We start from the raw sequence: 15,012 nt of genomic DNA, 5'->3' as shown, positions 1-15,012 counted from the left end.
GGAGTGAGCAAGGTTGTTTCCAAAAAACCTAGAGGAGAAACCCAATAAACAAAAGAGGTTAAATGGTACCAAACATTAATCAGAATTCAGAAATATCTTTTATGTAGACCAAAAACTTTCTCACCAGAAATACAGGAATTTTCCCTTATAATAGTTGCTAAATTGAGTAAAATTTTAAGTCTAAATACCTCATTAATTTCCTTCCCTATATAAGAGCAGATGTTTGGAAGAAGAAATTATGCTCTAGCCAAATGAATTCCAAGAATGTAACTTCTTTTCTCCTTGATTTCTAGCTGCACAGCTGGGTCCTATTTCATCGCTCATCTCTGGAAGTGTTCAGAGATTGGATGGTGACTTATGAGAGACATTCTAGGGGAACTTTGAGTTCAGATGGGTAAGCTCTTCATGTGGTCTGCAAATCATGTGTGCAATTTTGAGTTTCCATGATTTATTATTTCTACATCTATAGTTTGGTCCTCAGAAGCTCATGGGCCAGGAAAATAAAAACTGGACATGGGTGAGTGAGTTCATTCTGTTGGGGCTGTCCAGTGACTGGGAGACTCAGGTCTCCCTCTTTGTCCTGATCTTGGCCATGTACTTGATGACTATTGTGGGAAATTCCATCATTCTTCTTCTGATTAGATTGGACAGCAGGCTTCATACCCCCATGTACTTCTTCCTTAGTGTTCTGTCCTTTGTGGACCTTTGTTATTCAAACAGTATTGCCCCACAAATGCTGGTTTCCTTGCTCTTAGCCCCAAAGTCCATCCCATTCCACAGCTGTGTGCTCCAGCTCTACACTTCCCTGGCATTGGGAGGGTCTGAGTTCTTCCTGCTGGCAGCCATGGCCTATGACCGCTATGTTGCTGTGTGCCACCCACTGCACTACACTGTCATCATGCGTGGACAGCTGTGCTGGGGGCTCGCTGCTGGCTGCTTGGTGGCTGGTTTCACAAATTCACTGCTGGAAACAATCATCACCTTCCGGCTTCCCCTGTGTCACAATATTATTAACCACTTTGCCTGTGAGACTCTGGCAGTACTACGGCTAGCCTGTGTGGACATCTCCTTCAACAAGGTCATGGTGGCCATCTCAGGATTCCTGGTGATCATGCTGCCCTGTTCCCTGGTTCTGCTCTCCTATGCTCATATAGTTGCTGCCATTCTGCGCATTCGCTCTACTCAGGGACGTAGCAAAGCCTTTGGGACTTGTGCCTCTCACCTCACTGTGGTTTGCATGTGCTTTGGGGCTGCCATTTTCACATACCTGGGGCCACGCTCTGCCTCCTCAGAGGAAGAGGAGAAGGTGGTTTCTCTATTCTATGCTGTGGTGGCCCCCATGTTGAACCCTTTGATCTACAGCTTGAGGAATAAGGAAGTTATGGGTGCTCTCCAGAAAGTTACAGAGAAATTCAGATAAAGGGCCCAGACTCTACAAGCTTCTCGCTATCTATCATCAAAACCAAAAAGAAAATCAGATAAGTGTAGAAAGGACTCCCACATTTACACTGAAGACTATTATGGTCAGATCCTTGCATTCAAATAAAGTATTCCTCCACATGCCTAATGAATTTCCTTATATAGGATAATACCTGATAATTTCATGTCAGTAATCCATGAGATGGCCTCTTCTTAGATCATCTTCTCTCAGCATCCAGTGATTTTTGGACTTCATCTTCCCACTTTTGATTTTATCAGGATGACAATGTATAAATGAATGATCTCCAGCTTTATCATGCAGGACCTGGTTTCTGATCCTTGCTCTGCCTCTCACTGTGTTATCTGGCAAGTTATTTTAATATTTTATGGCTTGGACTTTTGTTGTTGTTAAATAAGAAAATAGTACCTAGCTTCCAGAGGGGTTGTAAATATCAGGGTTAATTTGCATAAAATGCCTGCCATGCAGTTGAAACTGTAAAAGGCATTCATTATCTTAAGCTATGCAAACTTCACTTCTTCATTATGAATATACACAACACTTTTACTTTTCCTACTCCTATGAATGCTCCAAATTGTCAGCTAGTTGAAATATGTTCTGACCTTACCATAAAATGTAGCAAATAAGTGTGCCTTTCCTTGGGAATGACTTCTAGAAATTATTGGTTCAATAAATTAGGACATTTTGGGGTTTCTGCTGAGCTCTGACCCTTCCTGACAAGAGAGTTTTATACTAATTATAAATAAACAATGCAAAAATGTATGATGTGCTTGTTTTAACTTCATAACTGCAATTCTAAATGTATTTGTAAAAATGATCTGAGCTCTCCAAACTTTGCAATTAAGACATCTTCTATATAGCCTTAAAACTATGACGAAGTTAAGCAAATTTCTGGTAAAATTACAATATTCAAAAGAATTTATACTGACTCAGTTTTCTATCAAATTGAGATGTGTATGTGTGTGTGTGTGTGTGTGTGTGTGTGTGTGTGTCTGGGGTGGGGGAGTGGGGATATTGACCATAAAACAAATAAAAATTTGTAGCATTAATTTATTTATAATGTCATTTTAAATAACTTGAAAAAAAGGAGTAATTTCTAGAAGGGTAAAGTTTACTTTTGCAAAATTAGGGGAAAAATTCTAATCCCACCGAGGTAATTCATCATTATAACTATGCCTTCTTTTAATGCTTAATCCTTCATGAGGTAACTTTCACTATTCCTCTTTTTTTCTTAAAAGGCTCCTATTCTTCAACATTTCAATTCTCTATGCAGCTAATATACAAATATATTTTATAATTTGATTCCAACCTAAACTTAGAGATATTTTGGGTACTTGACTTATGTCTTTTCAATGGGAAAAATCTCTAGTTGCTACTTTGGAAATTGTTGAAATATTTTGTTTCACATTACGCAGTGATCTGTTACGGGCAAGAATTTTGTCTTTCCCATCCTGTAAACCTAGTGCCTGGCAAAGTCAAATCTCTAGTTGCTACTTTGGAAATTGTTGAAATATTTTGTTTCACATTACGCAGTGATCTTTTACGGGCAAGAATTTTGTCTTTCCCATCCTGTAAACCTAGTGCCTGGCAAAGTAAATAGTACATAATAGCAAACCCATTAAACATTACTAAGTAAGAGAATAAAAGAATTGATCTTTTGTTACTAGCCAAACACTTTTTTTCATGTAATATTTTCATGACATAAAATTATTCCAGTGTTCTATACCTAGGTAACAACATTTCCTTCTGTTTTCTCAATTAGAAGTTTTTATTAGAGAGTGATGTTATAACGCCAACGTTGAGGATTTGAATCCTCTACTGGCCAGCTGCAAAAACAAGGAAAAAAGCAAGAGAAAAAGGTTTTAGAGGCTGTGGTATAAATTTGCAGTACAAAATGATTTAAGACATCATTACACTGTACAGTAAGAGCTGCCAGTAGAGAATTTTAAAATGCCATTGAAATCTAATTGAAAAAAAAAATGCTGAATTCTATGTACTGAGAGGAAAGAAATAACAGTTGGAAATAATTAATGATTTTGGAAAATCATTTAATCATTCTGGATCTTTGTGGTTTTCTCAATTGAAATGATAGAGAGATAGATCCTATGGTTTCTGTTCTCTAGCACCACCACTTTATTACTTTACTTTATCACTTGCTGGAAGATGAAAAATTGGAGCATGAGTGAAATGGAGTCCGTGACACTGGGAGTCATTTTTTTCCCCACAGATCTATAGTATCCTAAGACCATAAGGAATGGGCTAGAAAAGGAACATGTGCTTATTTCATTAATTTGGTTGCCACAGCATGAGCTCACTCAGATGTGGAGAAAAGCCTTTCTAACCCAGTAAGGACAACAGTAAAAATAACTGCAGACCATGGAAGAGACAGAGATCAATTTAGTAGGTTTCATTCTTACTACCTTGAGTCAAGAGAAGTTAGATTGTCAAAACAGGGAAATGTGAGCCAATACTTTTTGGAAGACAAGGGTTTTTCTTACTCCAACTAATCAGTCATATACTTGTTAACAGTGGCAGGAAAGCATTTTCTGGAAGAAAAAGGACATACCGGGGAAAAAAAGACTCACACTCCCCTAACTCTGTGGTCAGAAATTCACTTAAGTGTTCTGTATTGCAACTTTACACTACTGAAACAGAGCCAGGCTAAAGCACAGACTAGATGTGAAACGACTCATTCTTGTGAAGCAGCTTTAAAAACACAGTGGAAAATCATGCAGAGTCCATTTACTCTGCTGAGGTTTTGTTCCTTCTTTTCTCACTTGATGGGCTGTTGAATGACACAACTAATTATGTAGATTGAAATCATCCAGATATTCAGTTTCAATTTTAAGCCAACAAACTAATGATGAAGAAATAAATAGCACTGTGTCTGTAGGGGAGATGATCACATGCTGGAAAGCCATCTTTTATACGGTATCAATTGAAAGATGTTCCTCATGAAACAGACAAATAAAGATAGGCAATAATTATTAATGCATTTATATCAGCCAATTCATTTTAGACTTTGAGAGGCAAAAAATCTAAGAAATAGTGGTTTAAATAAAGCATAAATTAAGTTAGACTTAGGCAAGGCAAGGCTGCCTAATTTGCAGTTACAGAAATTGAGGTTTCTTCTGTATTTCTAATCCATCACTTCAGAGAGATAGCATCTACCTCAGGGCCCAAGGAGTAGCTTGAGTTCCAGCCAACACGTTCACATTCTGGCCATCAAAAATAAAGAAGAAAAGAGCAGACCCATTTCCTTTAGAGAAACTTTCAAAATTCATATACAACATCACTGCTTAAACTCTACTGACTGAAAGGAATTTAGTCACTTGATATATACACACACACACACACACACACACACATATGTAGTGATCATGTGCTAAGCTAAAAGAAACTCATAGCTTATGATGCTAAGAAAGAATGGAAGAATAAATATTGAAGGATCTAACAATTTCTGACCATTGAACTTGCAAGAAAATTAAATACATCAACTCAACAAAAGATGAAGTGTTAGGACATCAGAATGAGATACAGAAAGAGCTAGGAGGATTACAGGTAAGACTGGAATATATATGTATATATATAAAAATCATTATTTAAGATTTAATACCAAACATTAAAAGCAGTAAAAAGCAAAATTAACAATATCAAGAAGTTAATCCCTTACTTGGAATAAAAAAAGAACACATATCAATATGGACAAAAATGATACAACATATGAATAATTGGTATTTCTGATGAAGAGAAAAAACTCAGTAAAAAGATATTCTATTTCCATTTATAATGAATAAAAATATTATTTAAATTAAAAAGAATTTATTATTTAGGTTAAAAGACCTCACTATGTACCTGCAAATTAAAGTGAACATATATATATATATATATATATATGTTGATGAAATGACCGAATTTTAAGTATAATGAAAGAATTACAAAAATACAGGAAATAAATAAAGCAAAAAGATTACTTAGAAAATTGTTAAGCTAGTGTATTGGTTTTCTATTGCTGTGTAACAAATTGTCATAAATTTAGCAGCTTAAAACAACACAAATTTATTATTTTAAAGTTTCTATTGGTCAGAAGTCCAGGCATAGCACAGCTGAATTCTGAGCGCATAGTCTCAGAAGGCTCAAATCAATGTGTCAGCTGCACAACACAAATTTATTATTTTAAAGTTTCTATTGGTCAGAAGTCCAGGCATAGCACAGCTGAGTTCTGAGCGCATAGTCTCAGAAGGCTCAAATCAATGTGTCAGCTGGGGTCTTCTTCCAAACTCACTGGTTGTTGGAAGGATTTATTTTCTTGCATCTGTATGATTTAGGTATCTATTATCTTGCTTACTGTTGGCCGGTGACCACTCTAAACTCCTAGAGGCCACTGTCAAGATCTTGCCACATGGCCCTTTTCTCTCACAACATTTCAGTTAGCTTCCTCAAGACTCAAATCTCTTCTGTCTCAAATCTATCTGACTGCTGGGAAAGCCTGAGCACCTTTAAAGGGCTTACCTGATTAAGGCAAGCTCACCCAGAATACTCTTCCTTTTGAGAAAATCAAATTTGACTATTAATTTTAAAAATCTCTCTTTTCCATATGGTGTAACATTATAATGGGAGTGAAATGCCATCGCATATCACAAGTCCTGGTCACTCTCAAAAGTAAATGATTGTACAGGGCATATACAAGAGGCAAGAATCTTAAAGGCCAACTTAGAATTCTGAGTATGACAGCTAGAATCAATCTCTGAAATATTAGATGACAGAAGAGAATGGAATATTATTTATCTACAGAATCCTGAGAGTGAATATCATTAAATAAAAAATCCTATACCAAGTTAGGACATCATTCACTTTTAAAGGTGACAGAAATACATATTTACATATGCAAAAAGTCAATAATATTATTACCCATTTGTCCTTCATGAAGACTGTAATAATTACAACAAAAAAAATGTGAAAACAACTTTAGGCAACAAAAGATGGCTTAAAATAAAGTAGTGGTAGGGGGGCATGAATGTTACATTGTAACAGGACAGACAAAAAGCTAAAATCTTTAAAGTATAAAATCAAGGTTTAAAAGCTGTACATCTCTGTGTTGATAGTAAAGAAACAAAAGCCAGAGTGGTAAGTACAAAATGAAGCTGATGCAACCCACAGGGAATGAGAATTTGGACAGAGCCCAGTGTCAAGAAGGAAGTAGTGATTATTTCTAGGAGACTGCCCTGAACAGTCCCTTCCTGCCACACAGCCCTATTTTTCTGAAGCTCAACAGGAAGTCGTTGTCTTGTAGGCTTTCTTCATTCTGGCTTTTAACTCCATTTGACTTTCACATCTGACCAAATTAGTAACCACATCTTATTCTAAAATTATTGCCAAAGTGATATTACAAAGTTGTTATAAAAATGTGACAGAATGGTGTGTAGTCAAACTAGTAGAAAAAATAATTTATAGAGTTGTGTCAGACAGTTGACAATAAACATTTTTAATTATATGAATTTTTGATGTTTAAAGTATACAGTCTTTTATAATTTTTAGTTGCCTGTGATTTCATGCTCTAAATAAATATTCATTTTCATACAAATTTTATGATCAGTATATTATGTTCTTTTTGTTAAGGATGCCCCATAAGTTGTCTATTTCAGATCCCACAGAATGTGAATGTATCACTGTCTGAATCACTAAGATTGTAAATTTTCTATTTTCTACTGGATAATTCCTATAAGCACAAAGTTGGTGTGGCACTGCCAGTCTTAAGGAAGAAAGAAATCCTCTTTGAGACCACATCACACATCAACTTACAGACATGCCCCATATTTCTCTGTTCATTTAACATAGATTCCTTGAAGGAATTGACTGCACCCTTCATTTCCATTTTCTTTCCCTCCAATGACTCTTCATTACAAATGAAGACTTTGCCCCACCATTCTTCTGAAATCACTAGTGTAAAAATCACTAAGACCTTTCATGTTGCTGAAACCAATGGTCAATTTCGGTCCTCATGTCACTCAACTAGTGGCATTATGATACAGTGGATCCCCAATTCTCCTTCATTTCTTCAATGGAAACTTCTCAGACTCCTTTGCAGAATTCAAATCCTCTTCCAAATACGTATATGAACACTAATACCCAAGTTGATCTCATATAATTTCATAACAGCAGCTAAACACTGACTCTCAAATTTACACACACAGTGCTACTCGAGTATCCAATTGCCTAATTGACAACTCCACTTGGATTTTACATATCCAAGCACAAAATCCCCCACCACAATATTGCTCTTCCAAAGTTTCTTATCTCAATATATGGCATCACTATGCTTTCAGACCCTTGTTTCCTCTATTTCCTCATAATACACATTCAATCCATCATTGCAAATCTTGGGGGTTGTACATTTAACATTCAAAATATATATTGATTTAAAAATATATGCATCTTCCTGTAGTAGAAAATTTTATATTAGATGATCCATCTCATAGAAGATAATTTGAAAAGTTGAATAGAATTATGAAAAGAATTCCTGCTTGGAAGAATTAGAAAGCTTTCTAGGCAAAACAAAGGAAAACAAAACAAAAAATAAAAAGACTTGAAGAACCAAGATCACAAAGAAAAAGAAGAAAAATAAGGTGAGCCCAACACTCAGTAACACTTTCTTTTCAAGGCATTTTCCAGTATTAAAAAAGTGACCAAGAGATTAAGAAAGGAAGCAGAATTTATGCTAAACTCAAAGAGCTGAGAAAGCAGCATTTACATTTCAGGGCTCATCAAGGAACAGAATCTCATATCAACATCCACACTGTCTGTTGGGATTTCCAAAGTGCTATTCTCCAGGAGTAAGGACAATTTGCAAAAATAAAAACTTCATATTCTAACTAGCTCTATTAAGGTTATCTGCCCCTATGATAATTGTGGGCTAGAAGCCAAATAAATCCTCTCTTGAAGAGGATAACATCATGTAGAGCCTCAAATTACCCTTACAATTTTCCATACACAGTGTTAAACATTCAATCAAAAATTACCTGTCATAGGAAAGAGGAGCAAAAACAGCAAAAAAGAGAAAATAAAACTGATGACAAAACAATCCTACATAGGAATTAAGAAACAAAATAAATTTAAAATGAAATAACAGGTTTAATAGAAGGTTAAAGAGAACTGAAAAGGATTTGTTAAGTAGGTGATAAGTCAGTAGAAAATAACCTGACTTGGTGGAACAAGAAAAAAGAAGAAAAATTTAAAAGAGCGTTAGTAATAATGGGACATGGTAAAAAAAAGTCTAACATATGGGACATGATGAAAAAGTCTAACATACATGCAATTGAAGTCTCACACTGAGGGAAGATAGAAAATTGGCAAAAGGAATATATGAAAGATTATGAATAAAAGCTTCAGGCCACAGATGCAGTTCAAACAGAAGAAATACCATAAAAGAATACCCAGGGATATCAGGGTATAACTGCTGCAAACCAAAGGCAATATTTTTTTTATTTTTATTTTTAAAGGAGTCACAGAAAAAACCAAAATTATCTTTAAGGGACCAAGATGGAAAGATAGAAGCAAAAAGATTTTTCTCCTGAAAGAGGAAAAAAAAATCCCCCTACTCCCACCACAAGCCACACAAATAAATCAATACAAGTTCACCTCTGAAAAGGTCAGAAAACCTTCCTGCCACTTTTCCAGACAGGTCCATTGCTACTGAGGAAAAAGTAGAAGGAATAGCAGTCAGCTCTTAGGGAAGGAGTAGAAATTTGTTCAATCCAGGACCTGCAATGTTACAAATAGAGTTTACTAGGAAAGGGGCAGAAACTTCCACCTTGGACCAGCTACAGATATAGAGTTTGGCTGCCATAATGGTGGGTAAGGTAGAAACACCAGTTCCCAAACTTCAGGTTTACAGAGCCTGACTATGACTGAGACTGGATCAGGGAAACCAAGAATTTTCCTGCCCCTACCCAAGCTTCACATCAAGTAAAAATCAACAGCATTTACCTCTGGGGAAGGAACAAGAGTGTGGAGAGAGATACCCTATATTTCAAAGACAACGCTGTGCTTAATGAAAGCTGGGTGGAGCAGGAGCACTACTTAAAATTCTCTATTTTCTAGGTCCAGAAAAACATCAGTAGTCCACTGCCGAAAGAATTTTAAATCTGTGAAGCACTGAGGGTAACTATAGCAACAACCATACCCAAATCATCTCTACCTCCCATGCAGCCTGTCAGAATTAGCACCCCATTTTCAAGTAAAAGTACTACTGTTCTTGACCAAAATTTGCAATAATAAAAATTGTATTTCAAAAACAGCAACAAACATTACTATTGTTAAGTGTTAAATCATTTAAAAGTTTCAGAACCAGAAATGACCTAGACTGTGTCTATCAAACAGTAATTTTAACATACCTCTAAACATTATATTAAAGTATATAGTGAAAAACATAAGCAACATGCATGAGCAAAAGAGAACTATCAGTTGAGCAATATAAACTATAAAAAAGAGTAAAATAGAAATGCTAAAAATAACCACAACATAAAAAGTAGATGATTTCTTTGATAGGCTTAAGACTGACAGTTGACACAAGGATGAATCAATGAACATGGGGGTAGGGAAATAGAAGATTATCTAAAATGGAATACAAAGGGAAGAATGAGTAGAAAAAACAGAACAAAAAATCCAGGAGCTGTACAACAATATAGAAACAATCTTACAAATGTCTACTTTGATCACAGAAGAAGAGAAAGCAACATGGCAGAGAAAATATTTAAAATATCATGGATAAAAATATGCAAAATCAATGAAAGAAATCAGAGATACAAGAAACTTAGAGAACCATAATCAGGATAGAAAAAAAATTCACATTCAAAACTCTAGTATCAAAAGAAAATCTTGAAAATGTGTGGAGAAAAAGACATATTACACAGACACACAAAGATAAAATTACAAGACAAAAGAGAGACGACTTTAAAATATTGGGAAAAAAAATTCTCACTTGGAAATATATACCCAGTGAGAATTTCTTTTAAAAATGAGCATAAAATGCTTTTTCAGATAACAAAACTGAGATAATTTGTTGTCTGTGGGTGCTCTGCAAGAAATATTAAATGAAGTTCTTCAGGAAGAAGGAATATGATCCCAAAGGGAAATTTGTGGGTTTAAAAAAAAAATTCTATTTATTTATTTAATTTATTTTTTAATTGAAACATAATTGGTTATATATATTTATGAGGTACAGAGTTGGCTATCAGTATCTGTGCAATACATGATGATCGAATCAATATTATTAGCATGTCCACCATTACAAATCATAATTATTCTTTGTGTCCATTAACCAATTTCTCCCTAATCCCCTCCTCCTCCTCGTTTTCCACCTCGAATAACCATTGGTCTCTTCTCTTCTGAAAGTTCAACACATTACTGTGGTCTTTCTTTTCTTTTTCTTTCTTTCTTTCTTTCTTTCTTAGCTCCTACTTATGTGTGACGACATGTGGTATTAACTGTTTTGGAATTATAAAATCTAGTAAAAATCTACAAGTCTGGAGAAGGTTAATAAAGATAGAAGCTGCTGTATTGCAGTAAGAGAATGCTGGGTCCTTTAAGTTGCCCATTACCCTTCACTTCCCAGATTTGTGGCAGCCATGAGAATGACAGCCCAGACTTCTGATGCAGATTGTTAGTGTGAGAAAGACCAAGAGGAACCTTATTCGTAAAGAAATCTGGTTGAAGTTTTCAGTCTATGTGGCAGCTACCTGAAGGTGTGGTGCAAAGGCTTCCCTTTGTCCTGCTTAACTGGTAGTACTCACAGGGCTGGGATAGCTTCTCGGATGGCACTTGCCGAATGCATTTAAAGGCAAAAGTATTGGTTGCAGCAGCCTTCATTTAAAGCTAACAGAGTGTGAGAAAGACCAAGAGGAACCTTATTCGTAAAGAAATCTGGTTGAAGTTTTCAGTCTAGGTGGCAGCTACCTGAAGAACTGGTGCAAAGGCTTCCCTTTGTCCTGCTTAAGTGGCAGTACTCACAGGGCTGGGATAGTTTCTCGGATGGCACTTGCCGAATGCATTTAAAGGCAAAAGTATTGGTTGCAGCAGCCTTCATTTAAAGCTAACATTTAGGGCAAGCAATAGGCAGATTGAAAAAACTGGGAAGAAAGGAGTTGGGAAAGAAGATATGTCGGAGAGTAAGCGTTTTTAAAAACTAAGGTGTATAGCAGAAAATTGAGAAAGCTGTGTGTATGCCCAGGGCTGGATGCATGCTCAGAAAAGGCTTGAGATTTAACCTCTAGATGACCTTCAAGCTCATCCCAATGGCAAGTGAAGACTAAAAGCACAGTTATAAATGGCTCAAGAGTGTCCCGAACAAACCCATCAATTAGTAAATAGAAAACAAACTGTGGTATATCCATGTACTGGAATACTTCTCACAAATAATAAAGAAAAAACTGCTCCTTACAATAAGAAAAAAAAAAATCCTGGATATAACACAACAACAGCTATAAGAGGGCTCTGAATAAAGACGTCAGGCAGCTGAGGAACTTTAAAATCTGGGGAGCAACTGGCAGTAACTTCCCTGGGTTTTCTAATTGCTTCCATGTATCCTGTACTGGGATCTGCAGCAGCATCCACCTCGAACCACCAACAGGTATAGACAAAAAAACCTCCAAGAAAAGTCTGTATATCTGAATTCTAGGATAAGATCGTATCAACATATCCTAGAATACAGCCAGTTTGTACCTGCTGAATATCGTCAGCAACAGGTATAGACAAAAAAACCTCCAAGAAAAGTCTGTATATCTGAATTCTAGGATAAGATTGTATCAACATATCCTAGAATACAGCCAGTTTGTACCTGCTGAATATCGTCAGTCTATTTGGGATTATTATATGAAATTTTGACCTCGAGAGTCAAATATCACAGTGTTAGTAACTTGTAGAATCTTCTCACAATAAGCAGACATTTCCTATCTTTGGAGGAGAGGTGCTCACGCTAGCATTCTGCCACCACACAGGTGGACAGAACATGGTTAGGGCACCCATTGTTTGGTGGAAGTTTTGTCATTTTTCTGTTAGTGACTGCCACATCATAATAGTTTAAATCCATGTTGGAGAATTGTGTTTAATATCAAAAGATACATTTTAAAGGATATCAGAGATTTTCTGGGACTTTGAGATAAATCGAGGACAAAAATTTGAAAGAGATATCTTATTTTTATTTGGTGAAATTTGATTTTAATCCTTCAATCCTTTATAAGAAACTGTATTAAAAGTTGCTTACTTAATTACTGTAAATATTTGTGGCACTCCGAACTGAATAGTCTATAACTTTCAATATCTCCATTTGCTATTTCATGAAACCACAGTGAATCTGAAAGCTTCTCTTTGTGTGAGGGTTTAAGAGTTCTGCATGCTACAGAGAAGTAATTCTTAGTAATGTAGAGTTTTGTCCCAGAATGTGTAATATTGGTCAAGTGGTACCCACGGGCAGTTGACAAAGTGACAAAGATCCCATCATGATACATTTATTTAACACCCAATTATGGCATATTCACTTAATACGAAAACCTTTATTTAAACTTTTAATGAAATGTAGCAATATCACGTATCAATATCTCTCTTGGGGCACTTATAGGATCAGCTTGCTTCAAGTAAGCCAAAAATTGAATCATAATTGAAAACCTGTAAATATAGATTTAAAAACAAAACATTTTTTTCTCTTTGTCTTTCAACAAAAAATAAATTAAAATCTGTCTCTTTTCAAAGTATGTGGTTATACATGGATTTTTTTTTCCCCGTGGAACTAATATATAAAACAAGTAAGACCAGCTCAATAGGCAAATAGAAATTCCTCTTGGATCCCACAAGAGACATGAACTGCCACTGTCAAGATTCTTTTCTCTTGGGTCTTTGCAGAGATGTAGGGACAGTCTTGATACTCTATAAAGCCCTCAGAATCCTAAGATCTTCACAGTTGGTGTGCCTAAGACCACTGCAGCATTCACCAGGAAGGTGATGGGTGCTCTGGCCCCAGGGTGCTGGAGGAGCCAGGCTGGTGCTGCATCAGCCACAAATGTGGTCCTAGTGCCCAGGGCTCTCCTCTCATCTGCTCCTGGCTGTCAGCTTGGAAGCAGTGGGGTAATCTGTGCCCATTCACTCCTTCCAAGTTTGGGGAATGGGTTCCCTGCAGCTATTCCACACCTGAATCTTTTTGTCCTACTTGTTCCTATTTTAGAATCAGTGAAGAATTTCTTTCCACATTCCACCCCAGCAGAGGCTGCTGAGCCAAGGTAAGCAACAGATTCTAACTATGCAGGCAGCTCTGTTTCAGGCTGCTCTGGCACAGCAAATTCAAGCCCTAAATGTTTTAATACCTTTTCATTCTACCCACTCTCAATTCCCTGCAATCAATCAGGATGATTTTCTCATTCACCCTCCTACTTTTGAGAGACATCTCTTGGTGTTGGATAAGAAATAGCCCCAGATTTTGATCCCAACCTTCAGTTCCCTGCCATGTCCCCCGACATTCCTCTACTGCAGAGTGCCACATCTTCCTGGAAGCTTGTTTGTGATGGTGGTTATAAAAACTGCTGCTGTCTTGGCAGAGATAGACATTATGTTTTCATCAAATTTGGAACCTACGCTTTTACAGATCCCAGACAATGTTAGAGGAAGGTACTTATGCCACAGGCACAAGAATGGAGAAAAGCTAGGATGTCTGATTCTAGATCAGTGGTAAAATCTACTATGAAGGGTAACTTGTTTAGTATGTTGTAATGAAGTAAATACTATTATGAGTAAAAAGGGTCTACAGATATTATGGTAAGGTGATACATACAAATACCATAATGCCTCCCATTAATATGCAATAATTTGTACCTATGCACCTTCATTTAGTTGATGAGAAATGTCTTTCTTTCTTTCTCTTTTTTTTTTTTTTTTGTAGAGTTTCCTCTGATAGTGCAAAGTTATTTGTGCAAACGGGTATACCTAAACATGTTCATATTTATTTCTTTAAAAAACTTTATTAGCTGTGGTAATTTTTCTCTTCTTTGAGTGTGTCTTTAAGTGTCTCCTATGAAAGTCTATCCATCTCTAGCTGGGCAGCCCTGTGCCATCCAAATCCATCCTCTCGCATGAAAAGTCAGGGTGTAATACAAGGATGTTATCATCCCACTAAGAAACATTCAGTGGTTAGTTATTGTCTATATTACAGGATAATCCTTAAACTCCACAGTATTGCAAACAAAGGTCCCCATGGCCTGGCTCTTGACAACAGTCTCTCTCTCTGTCTCTCAGTCTCTCTCTCTCTCTCTCTCTCTCTCTCTCTCTCTGTCTCCCTCCCTCCCCATCCCCCATCAATCCCTTTCCTACTCATTCATTCAGTGAATGTAATTTGCCCACTCACACAGCAATCAGGCCATGTATTTCCGAGAAGATGCCAGGCTGTTTTAGACCTTAATATCTTTGTTCATTCTGATGCACCTGCCTAAAATGCCCCTTCCTTTCTCTTATTTATATTTCAGAACTAATCCAATTATTATCTCTCATCTGATACATTCACCAAGCATTTCTATACGTTCATCTGTTTTGTG

At 36.4% G+C, this 15,012-nt stretch overlaps 1 protein-coding gene across 1 annotated transcript; it reads left to right on the top strand.

Moving 5' to 3' along the window:
* The first annotated feature begins 487 nt into the window (after nucleotides 1-487).
* On the top strand, nucleotides 488-1,420 carry LOC103608388 (olfactory receptor-like protein OLF3). The gene has a single exon (XM_008592827.1). The coding sequence runs from the start codon at nucleotides 488-490 to the stop codon at nucleotides 1,418-1,420; it is 933 nt and encodes a 310-aa protein (XP_008591049.1).
* The last annotated feature ends 13,592 nt before the right edge of the window (nucleotides 1,421-15,012 follow it).

The sequence above is a fragment of the Galeopterus variegatus genome, unplaced genomic scaffold (genome assembly GCF_000696425.1).
Source record: "Galeopterus variegatus unplaced genomic scaffold, G_variegatus-3.0.2 Scaffold8380, whole genome shotgun sequence".
In the NCBI taxonomy this organism is placed as follows: domain Eukaryota; kingdom Metazoa; phylum Chordata; class Mammalia; order Dermoptera; family Cynocephalidae; genus Galeopterus; species Galeopterus variegatus.
Note: the sequence above shows the minus strand (reverse complement) of the source record. Positions and strands in the feature narration are given on the sequence as shown.